This window comes from Heterodontus francisci, chromosome 6, assembly GCF_036365525.1.
Source record: "Heterodontus francisci isolate sHetFra1 chromosome 6, sHetFra1.hap1, whole genome shotgun sequence".
NCBI classification, from domain to species: Eukaryota; Metazoa; Chordata; class Chondrichthyes; order Heterodontiformes; family Heterodontidae; genus Heterodontus; species Heterodontus francisci.
Window position 1 is genome coordinate 24,160,607 of NC_090376.1, and position 20,928 is coordinate 24,181,534.

Here is a 20,928-nt window from a genome sequence, read left to right on the forward strand (position 1 = left end):
ACCAGTGTTTTACAAAGCATAACTTTGTTGCTTTTTGTACTCTTTGCTTCCATTTAAAAAGTTAAGGATCCCAAATGCTTTTTACTAGCCTTCTCAATTTGCACTTTCATCTTCAAAGATTTGTGTACACACTCACCCAGGTTTCTTTACTGCACCCCCTTTAAATTGCTATTTAGTTTATGTTGTCTCTCCTCATTCTTCCTACCAAAATGAATCTATATAAAACCTTAATACCACAGTAGCTTCAAACTCTAATCCCAGCTGATTGGTTACCCAGCTAATCACCTTCCTCATAGTAAGAGGTCTCTCTGCACAGCATCTATACTGGAATTGACAATGAGCCCATGTCTTGCCATTACATGGCTCATTAAATTTTTCAAAGCGTAAAAGATTTTTTTTGTGCTCTTTTCCCCCTTCCACAGGAATGTTCACATATGATGAATCTACAAAATTGTTCTGGTTCAACACTTCCTCATTTGAGACTGAGGGACAGTTTACTCTAATTGGCATAGTTCTTGGCCTAGCCATTTACAACAACTGTATACTGGATGTGCATTTTCCTATGGTCGTTTACAGAAAGCTGTTGGGCAAAAAGGGAACCTTCCGTGACTTAGAAGACTCTCACCCGGTAATGTACAAGCATTAAAGCTTTCTTTTTTTTTTAAAAATCATTTAATTAACAAGATCCATGATAACCAGTATAGATTATGGAGCATTTTCCTCTCAGCAGATTGACTAAATTTCTTAGTCTTGGATTTGATTCCCTGAATCTGGAGAAGTAATAGATAAGTGGGAAAATTGAAGGGGTGAAATAAAAGGGAAATGAAGCAAGAGATGGGGAAAAGGTAAACTGATAGGGAAACACAACCTATCCTCTTAATTCAAAGTTAATTTTTGCTCAGAAATTAATCATCCACTAGTTTGGATTAAGCAATTTGATCAAAACAATACAAGAGATGTTTTTGCATGACTTTGATTCAAATTAACAGATCATTTGACTTAAGTAACTTCAAATTAAAAGTTGAGTGTACTTCACATGCTGAGTAGTGACATTCAGCTTTGTGCTTTACCAAAATCTTATTAACCCAGTCTCTGTATACCACACTGTCTGCTGTAAATATTGCTTTAGCTTTTTGAGTAGATGTAATCAATAATTTCCATGAAACCCCATAAATAATGAATAATTTTGGCTTTCTTTCCTAGGTCCTGCATCAGAGTTTAAAAGAACTTATTGAGTATGATGGCAGCGTAGAGGATGACATGATGATTACTTTCCAGATATCGCAGACTGACTTGTTTGGAACTCCAATGATGTGTAACTTGAGGGAGAATGGAGATCAGATTCCAGTGACAAACGAAAACAGGAAGGTAATGTCAGGATACATCCCAATGCTTGGAGCTTAAGGAACTAAAGCTGCAGTAATATTACTTTTGCATCGCGTAAAGGAGGTAGCATAATTCTGGTTTCAGGTCCTGATCTGACTCCAGAATGAAGTAAAATCAAGTGGTGCAAGAACTTCTCCAGGGAGACTATCTTACACTGGTTGGACTTAAGTAGAATCCCAGTCTGATGTGAAACAGGTGTCCTCCCATCCCCATTTATCTCTTCCAAGACCATTTTTTTTCTCTCGCATATTCCAGCAGCTCTGATGGCCTTTCCCCATACTCACCTCTGACCTGATGCATGATGACTGCCACATTGCTGTTTGCCTGGATTTTAAAGCAAGGAAAATATCATTCTGAATAAATTAGGAAAGGAGCATGAGTAAGAGCAATACAGGAGAGACTTGCAAAAAGAATGTGAAAATAACCTCAGAGGCAATGCTATATGGATATGGGAAAGTGAAAGGTGTAGAGAGAGTGGGGGTTAAAAAAAAATGGCAGTACAAGACATAGAGCAATACAGGGGGAGCAAAGTACTGGAGAGTAAGCGATTAAATGGGACCCAGTTGCAGGAAGAGACTTTTCCCATATTTGAACAATGTCATGGGAGATCAATGAGTAAAATGATTTTTGATTCCTACCTTGTCCTATGCGTCAGCTTTATTTAGCTGAAATTTGCAACATTTCCATTAACTGCCTATTCTTGGATAACCTTAGCTTCTTTGCATCGATGATCTACTAAAAACGCAATGAACCATTCTAATGTTGTAGTCCAGCATAGCTGACTACGCCTAGCCTACCAAATACCAACCATATTCACCTTGAATTTGAGAACTTTGTTGCAAAAAGGCACAACATAAAAACAGTCCCAATAGTTGGAAATGCATTTAGTAAGCAAAAGATAAGTGTAGGAACACACACTAATATGGAGAACAGAGTGGAGATAATACTAAGAAACTCTTGAGTTGATGGAAAGATTCAGAGGATGAGCCATCATTTACAGTGCAAATAGAACTGAATCATGAATTTGTAGTGGTGGATATACTGATGTTTGCTTCCAGTTAATACTCTATGTAGATCTAATGTGATGTTGTTTTATACCAAACAGGAATTTGTTGACCTTTATACAGATTATATTCTCAACAAATCAGTCGAAAAGCAGTTTAGAGCCTTTAGAAGAGGTTTCCATATGGTAACCAACGAGTCACCACTAAAGTATTTATTCCGACCGGAGGAGATTGAGCTACTAGTCTGTGGAAGTCCGGTAAATCAGTATTAAAATTCTTAACACTCAACTTTCTGGATTAGAGGCCATGAACTTTTATATCGTTAAAGTTGATAATAAAGAGAGATCTCTCAAATTTAGAACCTAGATTTTCAAGCACTTGAAGATACTACAGAGTATGATGGTGGATATGCCAAGGACTCCCGTATTGTAAGGTATATTTTTAGGTTTACTCTAATTTTTAAGTTTGCAGTTTTTTTTTAAAAAGGAAGCAAGTTAACATTGTTACTAATGTTTTTCGACATTGAACTGTACCTCCAATATTTGATTCTCCTGGCAAGTTTCTTTCTTCAGGTTTTAGAGCCATTGATATCATTTTGCTTACTGCCCTATAGGGTGCTGCTTTTAATATAGATCTGATGACTGCATCAAAATTCAGAAATCAAATCAACTGTTTCATTACCAATTGCTGCCATTGGAAGCGACTGGGTTACCACTCTCTTGATATCTTGATTACAAAATGCCAACAATACTGTTTGATCAACTGAAATTGTTCTGAGCCAGTGATTTTTCAAGCATTTCTATATGGGACCCCTTTCTAAATATTGAGGGTACTCTCTTGGGGCCCCTGCTATAAACTTGTGAAAGACAATGGGTCAGACTTGCTGAAAACTAACGACGTCTGAATGGCACATACTATTATTAATGTGAAAATCAACCGGCAAATTATCGCAAGGAAGAAACATCCCCAGGAAATGCCAATTGCCACAAGTTGCTGGCTGATTTATGCTGGTAGCTTTGTGAAAACTGCATCTCACTCTTAACCTCCCCATGATTTTCATGAAGTTGCTCCATTTGCCCATTAAACTTGCCACAAAGGTCAGTTTAGTAATTATCAGCTTAAGTGGTTGTTGGAAGCCAATCATTTCAGCTGCAGGACATCACTGCAAGAGTTCATCAAGGTAGTGTCCGAGGCTGAACCATCTTCAGCTGCTTCACAAATGACCTTCTCGCCATCATAAAGTCAGACGTGGGGATGTTCGCTGATGATTGCACAGTGTTTGGTACCATTCACAACTCCTCAGATAAACATTGCTGTTCCTTCACTGCTCGGTCAAAATTCTGGAACTTCCTCCCTAATAGCACTGTGGATGTACCTACACTGTAGGGACTGCAGTGGATCAAGAAGACAGCTTCTCGAGCAATTAAGGATGGGCAATAAATGATAGTCTTGCCAGAGATGTCCACATCCCAATTTTTAAAAAAATCATTTCACTGACATAATTGTTAGCGACTGCCACTCAACTGCTGTTTACTTTCTGGCAACAATTATAAGTAAGGACTCTCATTACTGTAGGTTGTGAATGGTTTTAGGAGATTTTTAAAATGTCAACTTTCCTTCCAGTCGCTCCCCCCACCACCCCCAGTCCAGTCTTTCCTTCTCTTTATTTCTCTTTCTGTACCTGATTTGGCTTTGAATTCACCCACTCTAATTCACCGTCCTCATTCCTTCCTCTGTTTATGTCCCAATCCTTTAAATCTCTGGTTCAGGAGATACATTGTTAGTTTCATTGTTCGCCAAGGTCCCAGGTGCCCTGTTTCCCTTGCTGTGCTATTACCAGCTTGCACTTCTAGCAACATTATAGACAAAATTTTAAAACAAACATTAACCAACAAGACATGCCATGAGATGCCCAAGTCCAGCAGGATCTGCCTCATGATTGGGGACTCTAAGAAAGAGTGTACTGTTATAGCAGGAAGCATTTTTATCCCTATACGGCAACAGAAATAACTGCCAGTAAGTCAACAAATGCAAAAGCTCACAAGACAGGAAGAAATCTGACCTTGTGATTTAGATTTAGAGATACAACACTGAAACCTTCCTGGCCTAGTTTCAAAACCTATGTTCTACATGAATGTTTTCAGTCAGAGGTCATTTTGCTTTCCTATATTTGCCATGAAAAAAGCAACTGGTCACTGATGTGATTCCACCTTGATGGATTTGACAGTGCTGATTGAGAGCCATCTCTAGTTTCTTTTTCCTCTTGGTCTAGAGTTTAATGTTGCAGAGAAAAATTGAACATAATGCGTGTTTAAAAATTAGGCATAGAAAACCTTGTCTCAACTGTTGTATATCTGAACAAGTTTATTATTTATTTGTTTTCTAAAGCAGTTGCTGAAATATTGGGGTAACGCCTATAAGAATTTTTATTCACTTGGTTCTTCACACGTTGCAATAAATGCTACAGTGGTTTGGAAAGATCACATATTCAAACTAAATTCTACACCTAGTTGAAGAAAATTGAAATGAGAAAAAACATAAAACAGTTTGTCAGCTGGAAAATAATGGGTACCTGTAAATTACTTCAATCTCATCAGTGTATCGGTCACTTATGATTGTGGATTTGGTGTGGGCAGTGTTACTTAGTGTTTGCATTTAATGTGTTTGGTCATTATGCATTAGCTGTACCTAAGGATTAACGATCATGACGTAGATGCACATTTAGCGAGTGATCTGTAGTGTTTTTTAATTGAGGATCTCTACCAGCTAGAAGGACAAGGGCAGCAGATGCATGGGAACACAACCACCTGCAAGTTTCCCTCCAAGTCTCACACCATCCTGACTTGGAACTATATCGCCATTCCTTCACTGTCACTGGGTCAAAATCCTGGAACTTCCTTCCTAACAGCACTGTGGGTGTACCTACCCCACATGGACTGCAGCAGTTCAAGAAGGCAGCTCACCACCACCACCTCAAGGGTAATTAGGGATGGGCAATAACTGCTGGCTTAGCCAGCGACGCCCACATCCCATGAATGAATAAAAAACCCAGCTAGAAGAGCCATAGCCTACTATGCAGTAAGCACCAAGATCGAGAAAGTAAGTAATTCGGTGATGAGTGAAAGAAGCGAGCTGGTGCTGGGAGATAATGTCTGCAGTTTCCAGGAGGTGAACATCCCACAGCAGATGCAAGGGAATGCTACCACCTCCAAGTGCCTCTAATCTCACACCATCCTGACTTTAGACTGTGTATCTCACTGTTCCTTCATGGTCACTGGGTCAAAATCCTGGAACTCCCTCCCTAACAGCACTGTAGGTGTACCTACACCACAAGGACTGCAGCGGTTCTGGAAGGTGGCTCGCCATCACTTGCTCGGGCAACTGGGGATGGGCAATAAATGCTGCCTTGCCAGCGACATGCTGCGAATGAATTTTTAAAAATCTAGACACCGTTCAAAATAGCAAGAGGGCAGCCACCCAGGGAAAGGAAGAGGCAAGCATTGCTGGAATTCTTCGGGAATGTGGCACACTCAAACCAATATTCAGCATTGAATACCATTGAGGGTGACGACACCTTGAAGGAGTGCAGCCACATGCCTGACACTGAAGTAAAGCCTGGCTACCCGACTACATGTGTTGGGGTCGGGTCTGTATTCAGCGTCCAGCATTCGGGGTTGGGTCAGGCTGTACTGTACTGTTTGGTATTGTTTTTGTTTTAGTCTATGATCTTTTTCTGTTGCAAAAATATGTTTGTTATTTTCGGGTCGGGCATTTAAAAAAAAAATAAATCAAAAGACTCTGGCCCAGGTCTGGTTCGGGTTGGCTGTTGTTGGGTCGGGCCCGGTTCGGGTTTTAATTTTATACCCGAGCCAGTCTTTACTGTGCGGCAAAAGATTGCACAGCAGGGTGCACCCCATTGTAGGAATGCAGTAGTAATTTTATATATTTTTTTCTTGGGATGTGGGCATCGCTGGCAGACCAGCATTTGTTGCCCATCCCTAATTGCCCTTGATCTGAACAACTTGCTAGGCCATTTCAGAGGGCAGTTAAGAGCCAGACACATTGCTGTGGGCCTGGAGTCACACACAGACCAGACCAGGTAAGGACGGTAGATTTCCTTCCCTAAAGGACATTAGTAAACCAACTGGGTTGTGCGACTTTGGAACACTCTGCCTCAGAAGGTGGTGGAGACGGGGTCATTGAATATATTTAAGGCAGAGGGAGATAGATTCGTGTTAGGCAAGGGAATCAAAGGTTATCAGGAGTAGATGGGAGTGTGAAATTCGAGACACAATCAGATCAGTCATGTTATTGAATGGCAAAGCAGGCTCGAGGGGCCAAATGGCCTACTTCTCCTAAATTCATATGTTCTTGTGACAAGCGATAGTCTCGTAGACCCATTACTACAGCTAGCTTAATTAATTTCATTTATTAATTGAATTTAACTTCCCCAGTTATCATGGTGGCATTTGAACCCTTGTCCCCAGGACATTAGCCTGGGCCTCTGGATCACTAGTCCACTAGTCCAGTGACATTACCACTACGCCACCTTCTCCCCTGTCTGAGATCTGATAAACAGGGGCAGACAGGCAGTTCTGTGACTCAACATTTTTTTTATTCATTCATGGGATGTGGGCGTCGCTGGCCAGGCCAGCATTTCTTGCCCTTGAGAAGGTGGTGGTGCGCTGCCTTCTTGAACTGCTGCAGTCCATGTGGGGTAGGTGCACCCACAGTGCTGTTAGGAAGGGAGTTCCTGGATTTTGACCCAGCGACAGTGAAGGAACCGTGATATAGTTCCAAGTCAGGATGGTGTGTGGCTTGGAGGGGAACTTGCAGGTGGTGCTATTCCCATGCATTTGCTGCCCTTGTCCTTCTAGTTGGTGGAGGTCGTGGGTTTGGAAGGTGCTGTCTAAGGAGCCTTGGTGCGTTGCTGCAGTGCATCTTGTAGATGGTACACTCCTGCCACTGTGCATCGGTGGTGGAGGGAGTGAATGTTTGTAGATGGGGTGCCAATCAAGTGGGCTGCTTTGTCCTGGATGGTGTCGAGCTTCTTGAGTGTTGTTGAAGCGGCACCCATCCAGGCAAGTGGAGAGTATTCCATCAAACTCCTGACTTGTGCCTTGTAGATGGTGGACAGGCATTGGGGAGTCAGGCGGTGAGTTACTCGCCGCAGGATTCCTAGCCTATGACCTGCTCTTGTAGCCACAGTATTTATATGGCTACTCCAGTTCAGTTTCTGGTCAATGGTAGCCCCTAGGATGTTGATAGTGGGGGATTCAGCGATGGTAATGCCGTTGAATGTCAAGGTTAGATTCTCTCTTGTTGGAGATGGTCATTGCCTGGCACTTGTGTGGTGCGAATGTTACTTGAGACTTATATGCTATGTTGCCTACCTAGTGGCAGGGTAAGGGACATTACGGAGAGCATGCAGAACATTCTCTGGGGGAAGAAGTTGTGATCCATGTCATAATTGATGACGTAGGGAGTAAGAGGTTGCAGTCAGAGTTTAAGGAGCTGGAAACAAGTTTAAAAAGCAGGACCTCCCTCTCTCGATTACTCCCAGTGCCATGCGCTAGTGAGAGTAGAAATAGGATGTAGTAGGTTAATGTGAGGCTACAGACATGATGCAGAAGGGGAGAGCTTCAGATTCCTAGGACATTGGGATCAGTTCTGTGGCAGGTGAGATCTGTTCATGATGGGTGGATTACACCTGATAAGAGCTGAGACCAATTTCCTCGCAGACAGGTTAACTAGTGATGTGGGGGAGGATTTTAAACTAATTTGGGGTTGGGCACCAAGATGTAGTATCAAGAAGTAGAAACGAGGCTCACACAACTGGGAGAGGCAGTTAGTTAGAAATAAGGAGATAAGAGACATGGATAGATTGGCGAAGCTGGGGTTGTTGAAGAGGAGATTTGATAGAGACGCTCAAAATCATGAAGGGTCTGGACAGAGTAGATAGGGAGAAACTGTTCCCATTGGCGGAAGGGTCGAGAACCAGAGAACACTAGAACCATAGACAAAGTACGGCACAGAAGGAGGCCATTCAGCCCAACATGTCCGTGCTGGACTAAAAAACTAGCCACCCAATCTAATCCCACCTTCCGGCACTTGTTCCATAGCCTTGCAGGTTACAGCACTTCAGATGCATGTCCAGGTACCTTTTAAAAGAATTGAAAGTTTCTGCCTCCACCACTGTTCCTGGTAGTGAATTCCGGACAACCACCATCCTCTGGGTAAAAAAGTTTTTCCTCATGTTCCCTCTGATCCTTCTACCAATCACCTTAAATCTGTGCCCCCTGGTAATTGACTTCTCCACTAGGGGAAACAGGTCCTTCCTGTCTATCTAGGCTCCTCATAACTTTGTACACCTCAATTAAGTCACCCCTCAGCCTCTTCTGCTCAAAGGAAAACAACCCTAGCCTATCCAATCTTTCCTCATAACTGCAACTTTCAAGCCCTGCAACATTCTTGTAAATCTCCTCTGTACTCTCTCCAGAGCAATTATGTCCTTCCTGCACGTAATACTCCAGCTGTGGCCTAACCAGCATTTTATACAGTTCCAGCGTTCCATCCCTGCTTTTGAATTCTACACCTCGGCTAATAAAGGAAAGCATTCCATATGCCTTCACTCTATCTACCTGCCCTGCCACCTTCAGGGACGTGTGGACATGCACTCCAAGGTGTCTCACTTCTTCTACCCCTCTCAATATCCTCCCATTTTATTGTGTACTGCCTCGCTTTGTTTTCCCCCCCCAAATGCATAACCTCACACTTCTCTGGATTGAGTTCCATTTGCCACTTTTCCGCCCACTCAACCAAACCATTGATATCATTCTGGAGTCTACAGCTATCCTCTTCACAATCAACTGCATGGCCAATTTTTGTGCCATCAGCAAATTTCCCAATCATGCCTCCCACGTTGAAGTCCAAATCATTAATATATACCACAAACAACAAGGGACCCAACACTGAGCCCTGTGGAACGCCACTGGAAACCTCGTTCCATTCGCAAAAACATCTGTCAACTGCTACCCTTTGTTTCCGGTCGCAGTCAATTTTGGATCCAATCTGCCACATTTTCCTGGATCCCCTGGGCTTTCATTTTACTGACCAGTTTGTCATGTCGGACCTTGTCAAATGCCTTACTAAAATCCATGTAGACCACATCCGCTGTACTACTCTCATCAATCCTCGTTGTTACTTACTCAAAAAACTCATCAAGTTAGTAAGGCATGACAAATCCATGCTTACTATCCCTGATTAATCTGTGCCTTTCTAAGTGGCAGTTTATCCTGTCCCTCAGAATTGATTCTAATAGTTTACCCACTACCGAGGTCAGACTGACCAGCCTATAATTATTTGGCCTATCGCTCGCACCCTTTTTAAATAATGGTACAACGTTCGCAGACTTCCAATCGTCTGGTACCTCGCCTGTATCTAGTGAAGATTTGAAGATGATCCTCTGAGCATCTGCTGTTTGGGATGCAATGCAACTGGCCCTGGCAATTTGGAGTCAGAGATACAGCACTGAAACAGGCCCTTCGGCCCACCGAGTCTGTGCTGACCAACAACCACCCATTTATACTAATCCTACATATACCCTACCACATCCCCACCATTCTCCTACCACCTACCTACCTACCTACACTAGGGGCAATTTACAATGGCCAATTTACCTATTAACCTGCAAGTCTGTGGCTGTGGGAAGAAACTGGAGCACCCGGCAGAAACCCACGCGGTCACAGGGAGAACTTGCAAACTCCGCACAGGCAGTACCCAGAACCAAACCCGGGTCGCTGGAGCTGTGAGGCTGCAGTGCGAACCACTGCGCCACTGCCACCCTATCCATTTTCAAGGGTATCAGACCCTCTAGTACTTCCCCGCTCATTATGCTCATCATATCTAATATTTCACACTCCTCTTTAACTACAAAGTCTGCATCAACCCTCTCCTTTGTGAAGATAGAGACAAAAAAAATCATTAAGAACCCTGCCCACATCTTCTGTATCCACGCATAAGTTCCCTTGTATCCCTCTGATAGGCCCTACCCTTTCCTTATTTATCCTCTTGCTCTTAATGTCATGATAAAACATCTTTAGGTTTTCCTTAATTTTATCTGTCAATAATTTTTCATGTCCTGTCTCGGCTTTTCTGATTTCGTTTTTTACTTCACCCTTGCAATTTCTATACTAATTTGCCATTCACCTTAAAAGAACCAGAGGCGACGCGGGGAAAAAGTTTTTTACGCAGCGAGTGGTTAGGATCTGGAATGCATTGCCTGAGTGTGTTGTCAGATTCAATTGTGGCTTTCAGAAGGGAATTTGATAATTTATCTTGAAAGAAAATTTGCAGAGCTTGGAGTGGGGGGAGCTGAGTTGCTCTTAGAGAGCCAGCACAGACACACCAGGCTGAATGGCCTCCTGTGCTGTAACGATTCTATGATTCTATAATTAGGTGGGATCATAGAAAGTATAAAGAGATCTAAGGTTTAGTGTGCATGTGTATAAGTGCACAAAGTGTGGTGCAGGAGCGAACAGCCACTTGGGAATATGATGTAAAGATAACTGAGACCTCCCTCAAAAAAGGGGAGGATTGGATGCTTAATATTCCTGGATGCCAGATATTCAAGAAAGGGAAGGAAAAAAGGAGAGTAGCAGTTTTGGTTCAGGAAAATATCAGTGCTCGGAAGAGAGAATGTTTTGAGGAATCAAAGACTGAATATACTTGGTTGAAGTAAAGAAACAATAACGGAACTATTACACTACTTGATGTATTTTATAGACAATCAAATAGTAGGAAAGAGGTAGAGAGGCAGATTGCAAATAAATTACTGAGAAGTGCAAGAACTATAGTGATGATGGACGGCTTTATTCCAGTATGGAATGGGCAGTGATTGTGTTAAGGGCAGATAGGGGGAGGCATTTCTGAAGTGTGTACAGGAGAATTTTCTTGGAGTGTGTTTCCTGGGCTTCGACGGGATGGTGCAAGAAAAGAAAGATCTACGGTGTTTGTGTGCAAATCTTTGAAGGTAGCAGGACAGATTAATTAAGCAAAGGGGATCCTGGGTATTATAAATAGAGCCATTGTGTACAAAACCCAGGAAGTTATTCTGAACCTATGTACAACACTAGTTCAGCCCCAGCTGGAGTATTGTCTGCAATTCTGTGCACCACATTTAGGAAGGATGTGAAGGCTACGGAGAGGGTGCAGAACACAATTGCCAGAATGGTTCTAGGGATGAGGGATTGCAGTTCTGTTGATAAACTGGGAAAGTTGGGGGTCTCCTTAGAGTAGAGAAGATTGAGATTTGATAAAGGGGTTTAAAATCATGGGTTAGACAGAATAAATAAGGAAAAACTGTTTCCAATGCAGAAGGGTTGATGACCAGAGGGCACAGATTTAAGGTAATTGCCTCAAGTTTTCTTGCCAATCTGCAGGAAAAACTCTTTATGCAACGAGTGTTTCGCATTTGGAATGCACTGCCCGATAGGGTGGTGGATGCTGATTCAATAGTTGATTCAAAAGGGAATTGGATAAATACTTGGAGAAAATTTTTAAGCATGTGAGGAAAGAACGGGGGAGAGGTACTAACTGGATTACTCTTTGAACGTGCTGGCACAGACTTGAATGAGCTCCTCCTGTGATGTAGCTATTGTATAATTTATGCAAATAGCAAACTAATTTCCATGCTTTGATGATTTAGGGAGGAAGACTGTTGTGCAGGATTTTGAACAGCTCATGACTACTCCATCCAACATGGCACCCATTTCACATCAAATGGCCATTCACCAAGGGAATTAATTTTGTTGGCCTGACACCTGTATTCTAAGGCCCTATAAAAGCAAGCTATCACAATTGTCGTCCCCAAAACCCATACCCCAGCCCCATTGTTTACTGTTTCCAAAAGTGATGACCTTTACCGTGAGTTTGCTAGTCCAGTAAAATGGTGAACGTCATGATGTCTTCATACTTTACTGTTAAAAGGAAAGCGGTTAAACAGCAAGTTGTCATTTTTGTCTCAAATTTGTACATAATTGCTCCCCCCCCCCACCCCCCAACACCACCACCAGACACACACACTTACCCAGGTAATTGTTATAATGCCATACATAAAGATTTTAAATATTAGGGTTATGAGTTTATAGACCCCATTGTTTCACAAATGGTAATTTTCAAGATCCATCATTAAAGGACAATGAAAAATTGTAATGCTTGAATTTTCGAATGGGTCATGAGTACCATGTTGAAGCATTGAGTTATTGGCCTGTATTTTACTAAATTTAGGGATATTAGTTCTGACAGAAATTAACAAAAAATATTTTATCAGGGAGTTCTGGGAAATCGTCCATGCATTTACAGAGGAGCAGAAACGGCTCTTCCTGCAGTTTACAACAGGCACAGATCGAGCACCGGTTGGTGGCCTTGGAAAACTCAAGATGATTATTGCGAAGAACGGACCAGATTCTGACAGGTAATGAATATCTTGGACAAATTATAAATGCAACTATCTGCTTTAACTCTTAATGTAATGCGTTTGTATTCTCAAATACCAGTGGCTTCTTGCAGAACTTGTGTCTTCACATTACAGTTTTGAGCAACTGTGGATTACACTCTGGTGTAGACTGCTGTTAGGAGTCTAGCATCATTGTTCTGTGACACCTTTTGTTCATTTAATGTAATTGAAAACATTTCAGTTGAGGCACTACATGTGTGTGAAATAAATGCATTCAACTCACCACTGTGTATGCTTAGTCTTGCTAAGTAAAATGTATACAAAGTAGGTCGCTTCCAAAGGTGATTGAATGGATAAATGCAACACCTGAGGTAGTATTGAGCCAAAGAGGTGAGGAAGTTCTCAGTTTGATCTTGATTTATAGAATTTTACAACACAGGAGAAATCTATTCTGCTTAATGCATCTATGACGGCTCTCAAAACAACCACTTACTCCTGCCCTGTTCCTGCACCCTCTCATTTTCTTTTTGTTTTTAAATAGTTATCCAATCCTATTAAAATGAGGATTATGCTGCTATAGAGATTTCTTTTAGAACATTCCATGTCCTGACAACCATATACATTTAAAAGAACAAAAATTCCTATAGTCTGCCATCTCTTGGTAGTTATCTTAAATTTATGTCCTCTCGTTATCGAATCACTGACCAGGAAAAATATTTTTTTCCTGACTTGTCCTACCAAAACCCTTTATAGGTTTGAGTATCTCCATCAGATCTGCTCTTATTCTAAAGAATTGAACCCCAGTTTTTTCTGTCAAGTTAAGCCTCTCATCTCCTCTATCATGGTGAATTGCTTCAGTATTTTATCCATAACCTGATATCCATCTTAAGCTAGGGCACCCAAAAGTCAACACAATATTCTAACTGTGGTCTAACGAATGTTTTGTATAGGTTAGAATGATCTTGCATTTGCATTCTGTGCCCTTATTTATAAATCCATGGATCCCTTTTAAACATGTAACTTTAGAATTTTGTCCTCCCACTTTTAAATCTGAGTTCCACATCAAGTTTGTACTTAAATTTAAGGTGAAGCTGTCTCAGCCTGCAGATAGAAACATGGAAAATAGGAGCAGGAGTAGGCCATTCGGTCCTTTGAGCCTGCTCCGCCATTCATTGTGATCTGGCTGATCATCCAACTCAGTAACCTGTTCCCTCTTTTGCTCCATACCCTTTGATCCCTTTAGACCTAAGAACTATATCTAACTCCTTCTTGAAAACATACAATCTTTTGACCTCAACTGCTTTCTGTTGTAGTGAATTCCACAGGCTCACCACTGTCTGGGTGAAGAAATTTCTCATCATCTCAGTCCTGAAAGGTTTACCCCATATCCTTAGACTATGACCCCTGGTTCTGGACTCCCCCACCATTGGGAACATCCTTCCTGCATCTACCCTGTCAAGTCTTGTTAGAATTTTATGGGTTTCTATGAGATCCCCCCCTCACTCTTCTGAACTCCAGCGAATATAATCCTAACCGACTCAATCTCTCCTCATACGTCAGTCCCGCCATCCCAGGAATCAGTCTGGTAAACCTTCGCTGCACTCCCTCTACAGCAAGGACATCCTTCCTCAGATAAGGAGACCAAAACTGCACACACTATTCCAGGTGTGGCCTCACCAAGGCCCTGTATAGTTGCAGCAAGACATCCCTGCTCCTGTACTCAAATCCTCTCGCAATGAAGGCCAACATACCATTTGCCTTTTTTAACGCCTGTTGCACCTGCATGCTTACCTTCAGTGACTGGTGTACGAGAACACCCAGGTCTCGCTGCATATTCTCCTCTCTGTTTATAGCCGTTCAGATAATCTGCCTTCCTATTTTTGCTACCAAAGTGAATAATCTCACATATCCACGTTATACTGCATCTGCCATGCATTAGCCCACTCACTCAACTCGTCCAAATCACCCTGAAGCCTCTCTGCATCCTCCTCACAGCTCAACCTCCCACCCAGTTTTGTGTCATCTGCAAATCTGGAGATATTACATTTAGTTCCCTCATCTAAATCATTAATGTATATTGTGAATAGCTGGGGTCCTAGCAGTGATCCCTACGGTACCCCACTAGTCATTGCCTGCCATTCAGAAAAAGACTCATTTATCCCTACTCTTTGTTTCCTGTCCGCCAACCAATTTTCTATCCATCGCAATACACTACTCCCCAATCCCATGTGCTTTAATTTTACATGGTAATCTCTTATGTGGGACTTTGTCGAAAGCCTTCTGAAAGTCCGAATAAACCACACTGGCTCCCTCTCATCAACTCTACTAGTTACATCCTTGAAGAATTCTAGTAGATTTGTCAAGCATGATTTCCCTTTCGTAAATCCATGCTGACTCTACCCGATTCTACCACTGTTCTCTAAGTGCTCTGTTCTATAATCTTTGATAATGGACTCTAGAATTTTCCCCACTACCGACATCAGGCTGACTGGTCCATAATTCCCTGCTTTCTCTCTACCTCCCTTTTTAAATAGTTTTAAACATTAGCTACCCTCCAATCTGTAGGAACTGTTCCAAAGTCTATAGCATCTTGGAAGATGATCACCAATGCATCCAGTATTTCTAGGGCCACTTCCTTAAGTACTCTGGGATGCATACCATCAGGCCTTGGGGATTTATTGGCCTTCAATCCCATCAATTTCCCCAACACCATTTCTCTACTAATACTGACTTTCAGTTCCTCTCTCTCACTAAGCCCTGTGTTCCCCAACATTTCTGGTATGATATTTATGTCCTCCTTTGTGAAGACAGAACCAAAGTATGCATTTAGTTGGTCAGCCATTTCTTTGTTCCCCATAATAAATTCCCCTGTTTCTGACTGCAAGAGACCTACATTTGTCGTCTTCAATCTTTTTCTATTCACATACCTATAGAAACTTTTACAGTCAATTTTTATGTTCCCCGCAAGCTTGCGCTCGTACTCTATTTTCCCCTTCTTAATCAATCCCTTGGTCCTCCTTTGCTGAATTCTAAACTGCTCCCAATCCTCAGGTCTGTTGTTTGTCCTGACAAATTTATATGCCTCTTCCTTGGATCTGATGCTGTCTCTAATTTCCCTTGTAAGCCATGACCTTTCCCGCTTTACTTTTGTGCCAGACAGGGATAAACAATTGTTGCAGTTCATCCATGCACTCTTTAAATATTTGCCATTGCCTATCCACCGTCATCCCTTTAAGTAACGTTTCCCAATCCGTCATAGCCAACTCACGCCTCATATCGTTTGTAGTTTCCTTGATGGCGATTCTACACAAATATATCTGCTCGAGTGAGTTGGATAATAGCTAGATGTTGCTAGGGACTCCATAAACTGATTAAGGGAGTGAAGTAAATCAGCCAGGTTTTCTGCTTCTGATTAAAACTTCTGCTTGAAGGCATTTGAGCTCCAGTACATTGGTACTGGAATTATAATCCATGACCGCTGTCAGAAAGTAAATCCTTTTACTAGTGGCTCCCTGAAATATTTATTCCTCCAACTTAGCCTTCAAATTAACTCTACAAATTATAAATAAGCATTGATTATAATGCAGTTTACCATGAATGATCCTTGTTGCTTTTTTTCCTCCTATTACTGTACCTAATGTGTCACTTTTCTCTTCCAGATTGCCAACATCTCACACGTGTTTTAATGTCCTCCTGCTTCCTGAGTATTGCAGCAAGGAAAAGCTCTGTGAGAGACTACTAAAGGCCATTACCTATGCCAAAGGGTTTGGCATGCTGTAAAAGATATGAATGTAAAGCGTGTGATAAAAAGTAAAATTATGGGTGTCAGTGCCCCTGTTTTTTTTTAAAGAAAGGCCATAAGATAGTCAGCTACAATAGTCACCCATGTCTGTGCCTCCCCTCCGCGGGACACTGGGTTGGAACAGCAGATTTCAGCAACTTGTACGAACAAATTTCTTTTTGGGTAGTGTGACTTTCATATCATTTGCTTGTATGTATAGTAAACTTTTTCTGAATATTTATTTTAAAGTTCAAGAAAAAAATTACTCAATCATATGTTTGTTACATTACTGAATTGAGCCTTTTTTGAATTTATAAAAGGAAATCAAATTCTCCCGATTAACGTTCCTAGGATTATCATCAATGTATTTTTAAAATATTTACTTTTATTTCCTTGTAGCCACTCTGTTCTGGGTGCACTCTTTTTTTTTTTCTTCCACCTCCGCCCCACCCCCAACGTTGCTTTGGAACTTAAGTTTTGGAGTGGTTTGGTGCAAGTGCTGCTGTTCTAGTCCCGGAGAGCAAATTTTTACTTACCTTTAGATCTAATAAAGATGGAAGGGAGAACCTGGAATGTTAACTGCGTTCTTGAGATCTTGCTTTAGTTACAGCACAACAATTCTTGGAAGGTTTTAGAAAAAAAATAAAAAGAAAAACTTCACTGGTCGTTCTCTCACAAGTCTGGAAATATATTTTCTGTTTAACTTTTCAACTCTTGCACTGGAATATTGGAACGCTGGTCCACAGGGTTCTACTGACGGTTTACTTTTTAAGTCCACCACTTGTTTGACATTTTCAGGTAACAAACCCATATGTAATGGTAGAAACCTTGCTAATTTGATAGCAAAATTTTAAGTGGAATAAGTATATGAAAGTGCCCTTGCATCACCTTTTGACACTCAACGCATCTGCAATTTTCTGTGCTTTTTTTCTCCTCCTCTTGTCCTTTTTATCTGCTGTACCTAAGCAATTTATTCTTTAGGAACAATATTGTGTTTAATCTTACAGGCCTTACATCATTTCTAATGGAGAAAAGGCTCCTTGCATTTGAAATAGTACATGATATGCAGAGTGTGGGTGCTGATGAAATAAGGGTAACAGCACTATTTAAACACTTTTTTTACTCATTGACAGATGGAGAAAGGATGTTAACATGAATAATACTGAATAAAACAGACTAAAGCAATTTCTTTACTGTTTAATGGCACAATAGGAATGACTCAAATTAGCTGGAGTTCAGGATATTGATTAAACATCTTTCTATATGTAAAGCATGAGATTAAAATTTTTCGCAGTGCTGATTGTTGCAAACAAGTCGTGGTAAAAGATGGATTAAGGATTTAAATAAAAGGTTAATTTTGCAGAAAAAAGCATTTACAGAAGCAAATACTATCCCTTTATGATATTTATTTTAAATGCTTCTTTTGAACTGAAGGAATCATCTTACCTGAATTGAACTTAATTGTTAACTCCTCTCCACCCCCCCCCCCCCCCCCCCCCCTTCCCTGTTAGAAATAAATAGATCTCTTTGGAGTTGTTTTAGATTCTTTGGAGCTGCCTATGAGGTGGATTTTTGTTACTCAGTTCAGGGCTTTATTTGAAGTCTAGGTTTCAGTGATGTTCAGTCATATGGTAACTTACTGCGCTAGTAAATCCTTAAAATGACTTTATGTACACTATTTTTCTGTCTGATTTGTTCCTTACTGAGATGTTAAATGGATTTTTCTTGCAAGTAGTCCCCAATATTGAACGAATGCTGGACTGCAACTGCTGCACTTTTTGTTTATTTAACTTCTAAGGAGGCTGATATATTGCATTTCACCTTGCTTTCGCACATAATTAAACATTCCATGAAGCAGTCTACTAAACACTTAATGGGCATCAAAGTTGATACTGAGATCTGATAGAAAACTTTAAACCTACTCAATTTGATTGTATATTTCATGCAAACTCGGAATGGTGTGGTTTGCACTAATATTTTATTTAAACTATATCCCCACATAATATAAGGAAGCTTCAAGCAATGCATGTAAAAAGAACTTTGCAAGCAATGATTTTCTGTTGGTTAACCAGATGTCTGGCACTTGCATAAACTTCACCATTTGTTAAAAACCTAAACTACCATGAGATCACAGCAGAGTAGATCTTCTGGCCCATTGCATCTGTTCCATTGTTTTGCTAATCATGGCAGCTCTGTTTTTAATCCCAGTCTGTGCTATTTTTCAGAATCCTTTAATATCCTTACTTCCCAAGTAAGTAAGTACTTCCCTTTCAAACACGTCAATTGGTTTTGCATCTATGACTGGTTCTGTATTGCAGCCTTTTTATGGAACAATTTTCTGAATTCACTTTTCACCAGTTTAATTCCAGTTTTAAGATTGTATCCCCTTCAGGGTTCCCTTATTAAATCCACACCGAGTTTGTCTGTTCCTAATCGCCAGTGACCCGTCTACCCCCTCCTGGTGCCACTAATTGACCGACGGCTGTCTAGTTAGTTATTAAAACATTGCAATTTGTCAGGTTCATGTATTAGACTACTGAGTCTGCCATGTGACATGTTCTTAAAATACCTTATGCTCGAGTACAGTGCAAAGATAGAACATCAGCATAGCAATGTCAAAATTAGTGAAGGCCTGAAATAAAATTGAGCTGCTAAAAAAAAAATTAATCTCAGCTCAAATTTCAGTTTCTAAGTGGTTTAAGGTATGTTCACATTTTATTTTAATACATTTCATAAACTAATAAAATTGGAATAAATTGTCTGATGCATACATATGTAGAGGGTTTGGCATAGGTTCTTTAAATATGTAAAGTTTTTTTATTTTATAGTATGAGTGTGTCACTGGCAAAGTTAGCATTTGTTGCCCATCCCTATTCGTCCTTGAGAAGGTGATGGTGAGCTGCAGCCTTGAACCGCTGCATCCATGTCGTGTAGGTATATCCACAGTGCTGTTCAAGACGGAGTTCCAGGATTTTAATCCAGCGACAGTGACGGAATGGCAATATAGTTCTAAGTCAGAATGGTGTGTGGCTTGGAGAGAAACTAGTAAGTGATGGTGTTCCCGTACTTCTGCTGGCCTTGTCTTTCTAGCTGGTAGAGGTCATGGGTTTGGAAGATGCTGTTGAAGGAGCCTTGGTGAGTTACTGCAGTGCATGTGGTACACCCTGCTGCCACTGTGCACCGGTGGTAAAGGGAGTGAATGTTTAAGGTAGTGGATGGGATGCCGTTCAAGCGGGCTACTATGTCCTGGATGGTGTTGAGCTTCTTGTGCTGTTGGAACTGCACTCATCCAGGCAAGTGGATTCCATTACACTCCTGACTTGTGCCTTGTAGATGGTGGACAGGCTTTGGGGAGTCAGGAGGTGAGTTACTCGCCTCCGAATTCCCAGCCTCTGACTTGCTCTTGTAGCCACAGTATTTATATGACTGGTCCAGTTAAGTTTCTGGTCAATGATTCCCCCATCAACAACATTCTGGGGGTTTTCAGCATTATAATGGTCGTGGGGAGATGGTTAGATTCTCCCTTGTTGATGATCATTGCCTGACATTTGTGTGGTGCAAATGTTACTTGCCACTTAACAGCCCAAGCCTGAATGTTGTCCAGGTCTTGCATGTGGGTACAGACTGCTTCAGTATCTGGTACTGAACACTGCAATCATCAGCGACCATCCCAATTCTGACCTTATGATGGAGGGGAGGTCATTGATGAAACAGCTGAAGATGGTTGGGTCAAGATCTCTATCCTGAAGAACTCCTGGGACTGAGATGAGTGGCCTCCAAAAACTGCAACAATCTTACTTTGTGCTAAGTATGACTCCAACCAGTGGACAGTTTTCCCCCGATTCCCAATTGACTTCAATTTTGTTAGTGTTCCTTGATGCCACACTCAGTCAAATGCTTACCTCATTCTTGAATTCAGCTGTTTTGTCCATGTTTGAACCAAGGCTGTAATGAGGCCTGGAGCCGAGTGACCCTGGCAGAAGATTATTTAGTGGTGTATGTACCATTTCATTTTGTGTCAGCTTTAAATTGTTTTTTCATGAATAAAGCTATTAATTTGATATGTTGCTTTTTAATGTACTTGTTTCTATATAATATGGAGCTACAATTGTGAAATACTTTAATTTGTGCAGGTACAATATTTTCTAGTCAAATTAACTAGACTAAAATTTAGTCAGTTCATGTGCAGCTCCTGAGTTACAATATTTTTGTTGTATCTAACCGCAGTATTTTAGAAATTAAGTTGAATGCTTGAGTGGCAAATAATTAGGTCTGTCCTTAACCTTGTTTGCAAACTTCAT

The 20,928-nt window shown here is 41.2% G+C and overlaps 1 protein-coding gene across 1 annotated transcript in view; it reads left to right on the forward strand.

Moving 5' to 3' along the window:
• The window catches only part of ube3a (ubiquitin protein ligase E3A), a 76,786-nt gene extending 56,117 nt beyond the window's left edge, over positions 1-20,669 (forward strand). The window contains exons 6-11 of the mRNA XM_068033285.1: positions 423-628; positions 1,204-1,368; positions 2,492-2,647; positions 2,750-2,823; positions 12,721-12,864; positions 16,506-20,669. Coding sequence (XP_067889386.1) covers positions 423-628; positions 1,204-1,368; positions 2,492-2,647; positions 2,750-2,823; positions 12,721-12,864; positions 16,506-16,626 — 866 coding nt within the window. The 3' untranslated portion in view covers positions 16,627-20,669. The remainder of the gene's footprint in view (positions 1-422; positions 629-1,203; positions 1,369-2,491; positions 2,648-2,749; positions 2,824-12,720; positions 12,865-16,505) is intronic.
• The last annotated feature ends 259 nt before the right edge of the window (positions 20,670-20,928 follow it).